This window comes from Aplysia californica, unplaced genomic scaffold (assembly GCF_000002075.1).
Source record: "Aplysia californica isolate F4 #8 unplaced genomic scaffold, AplCal3.0 scaffold00610, whole genome shotgun sequence".
NCBI classification, from domain to species: domain Eukaryota; kingdom Metazoa; phylum Mollusca; class Gastropoda; order Aplysiida; family Aplysiidae; genus Aplysia; species Aplysia californica.
In genome coordinates this window covers 353,643-357,082 of record NW_004797880.1, presented here as the reverse complement: position 1 = coordinate 357,082, position 3,440 = coordinate 353,643, and the positions used below count along the sequence as shown (strand labels likewise).

Genomic DNA, 3,440 nt, shown 5'->3' with positions numbered 1-3,440 from the left:
TATATATATATATATACCTAATACTGTGTTCTACGTACACATATGTCCATTAACTTTTTAGATATTAATGTGATATCTCTATTAAGGTAATGCACATTGAGCATTATTTAGAAAATGGAAATACGCAGCATAAATGATATTTATTGTACTGTTAATACATGTGATGATGATGATGGTGATAAATATGATTATAATGATAATGATGACACTGATAATACTAATATCATCATAACAACAACGATGACAGCAAAAACCAATAACCACACCCACAAAAGATATAATAAGTCTAAAAGTATATAACGATAATTAATGGTTGTGACAATAACAATAACAACAGAATAATGAGCTAGCAATGTTATAGCAATAGCATAGAAATAATATAGTTATTGTTATCTTTATAACTCTGCAAAATTGTCCGTCTTTAGTTGTTATATGAATATGTACTACTTCTGATTATCTTTAAAATTCTTGTTAAACATTAAGATTATTCCTGAAAGCTGAAAAACTAAAACGGACATCAAGCAGAAATCTCAAACAAACAAACTAACTAAACAAATAAACAAGCAAACAAACAACAAACCAACAAATAACATTAACAAAAAAACACAGGCCTTTACTAGTTCTTTTTTTAATGTTCGTGTTCTTTACGTCCCCACCGACACAATTTAGGAGGCATGCTGAGAGGGATACACCATACAAGCAGAAAGACCAAAATACTCAACAAATATACTCCCCTCTTGGGAATCGAACTCGGGTCTCCTGTGTGCGACGGTGACGCACCTAAACGCTACCTCACAAAATAGGTGGGTAGGCTTATGGGCTGTGGTTGTTGCTGTTAACCGAACCACAAACTGATCGCTGTGAAGGGTACCATAATTCAGCCGTTCAATTTTCCCATAGATAATCTTTCTATGGCACTACTACGTCCTTATCTCCCCTCCTTCTATGTTACGTGTGTTACTCTCTTATAACACCTCTAATCTTCGGCACTTATATGACCTTATTGTGTTGCAAGTGCCGTAAAACTCTTACTAAAACTAAACGTGTGTTCTTTGGGCCAGGCGATAGCCTGCACGTTCCACGAGCAAGTTTACTTCGCACCGTAAAAGCAACGATCTTTTTGAGGTACGCTCTCCATAGACATGAACCGTGATATCAGAGATTTGCACCGTCATGGCCGCAACTCTTTTGCTCTCTATAAATACTTCGCTGCGAAGTGAGCAACTTGACAATGAGCAACTAAATAAAGGGTGAAGAAACACCAGTCTCGCATTAATTGAGTACGCCCGGCATTTTTATTTAACCCCAAATTGGGTCAGACGATGAGCCCCATAGAGAATCGGAATTACGTCCGAGCCAGAGTGCACCGTTTCTAGGTTACACTGTTTGCCATTTTTAAAAACCACAACAAACCAAGTGTTTGGGTGCACTTATCTTTCTTTATTTTTTTCTTTTGTCCTAGTCCTAGCCACCACCGGTTGTATTCTTCTAGGTTAGTACCCGAATAGTATTTTGACGCCGAAGTGACTACATGATGTTGGCTACTGCTTTAGCAAATTCCCCAGTCTATCTGTCAAAATACGGTGGCGTCTGTGGCTACCGGACCTGTAATCGTGAAATTGCAGGTTCGAGGGTCCGAGCCTCAGCTCGGCCCGACGCTGTGTCCTTGGGAAAGGTACTTTACACGAATTTCCTACTTGGTTCGGTCCTTTCGGAAGTTCCCGCCTCTTAAATATCGCAACAGTATTGATGGGGGCGTTAAGCCTACATGTATACCATTTCACCATTTTTCTGAATACGTTGTCCCAGTCAGCCTCGGTAGGAATCATTACAGCAACAATACTAGCATAAGCATCGCCATTGCTGCTGTGCTACTACTACTATTCCTTCAATTCACAAATACTTCTCTAATGCGACCATATTGTTCTGTTCTTCTGTTCCAGGTCCTGTCTCCACTGAGGCCACGCTACCCCACTGCAGGCGAACCGCTGCAGCCACTCAAGGACAAATTCCAACAAATCGGGACATCTCTAATTTCCCTGAATCTTTGACGGGAAAACCCTTCAGGATCCCTGAGTGTGTCATAGGAGACGGGCGGTAAAGGGCACGTTGCTATTTTTAGTCCTTTTCCCCCCTGAGAAACAGAATATTTCGTTTGAAACTTTCGGCACACGACAAACTTGAGGAGGATTGTCCTGATTTATAAATATATCCCTCTTCGAGAGTTTCTGAGCTGTTATAATAGTTACTGAACCCAGAGGACTTGGGTACACAAAAATCACAAAAAACTCCTACCCAACAGACGACCCGAAATTCAACAACATGGCGTCGTCCATCGTTTCCGGTTCGTCTTCGGCGTCCAATCAGCCCCGAGGTTACTCAGTACAGCCAGCGGAGAAGGAGGTGGACAAGCCAAGGCCGACGATGACTCCGTTCTATGACGAAGACACAAAGATCAGCTTCTCCTGCCAGAACAGTACGCTCCCTCTGAAACTCTCCTCTGTTCTACTGGTCGTCAGCTTCATCCTGCAGGTGAGGCACACGCTTTGGTGGTAGATCTAGCGCGAGTGAGAAAGAAATATGAAGGTTAGGAAGGAAGGAGAGACAGAAGAAAAGAAAGTAAAACGAAGGAAAGGTAGAAGTAGAAGGGATGAAGAAAGGAGGAAAGAAGGAGGGAAAAGTGGAAGGAAGGAAGGAAGGAAGGAAGGAAGGAAGGAAGGAAGGAAGGAAGGAAGGAAGGAAGGAAGGAAGGAAAAGTGGAAGGAAAGAAGGAAGAGAAGAAGGAAACATGGAAGGAGGGAAAAGAAGGGATGATGAAAAGTGAAAAGAAAGAAGGGGGGAGGAGGGGGGATGCTGTGAATTATAAAAATTGTTACCAGTAGGCCTATTCCCCTCAACATCCTAAGGATACCAGAGGAAGGAAAAAGTCAGTAAAAAGTATAACTGGTACGGTGTATTACATAAAAGGAAGGTGGGAAAAAAGGAAGGATGAAGGAGGGAAGAAAAAAGTCATACTATGAATAAAAAGAGCTATTATAATTACAAGGAAGGAAGGAAGGAAGGAAAGAAAGAAGGGAGAAAGGAAAATACTGTGCATAAAAGGAGCTATTGCATGAAAGGGAGGAAGTGATGAATGACGGAAAAAACACTGTAAATGAAAAAAGCTTTTACATGTCTTTGCCATTAAAGAAATTTGGCGTACCGGTACAGTGATATATGAGTTCCAGCGTCTGTTCACACTCCTCACTCCTCCTCTTCACCACCTCCTCCTCCCCCTTCCTCCCCATCCCTCATACCCAACTACCCCCTCCTCCTCCTCCTCCGCCATCTCGACCTACACCCTCCTCGCCCTCCTTCCTCTCCTTTCCTCTCCATCTCCTCCCCCTCCCTCTCCATCTCCTCCTCCTACTTCCCCTCCCCCTCCCCCTCCTTCCTACCCC

At 42.6% G+C, this 3,440-nt stretch overlaps 1 protein-coding gene across 1 annotated transcript in view; it reads left to right on the top strand.

Moving 5' to 3' along the window:
- LOC101862829 overlaps positions 1-3,440 on the top strand; it is a gene marked incomplete in the record, with an annotated part of 30,570 nt that overhangs the window by 21,020 nt on the left and 6,110 nt on the right. The window contains 1 exon segment of the mRNA XM_013087615.2: positions 1,944-2,532. Within this exon segment, the coding sequence (XP_012943069.1) occupies positions 2,323-2,532 (210 nt within the window).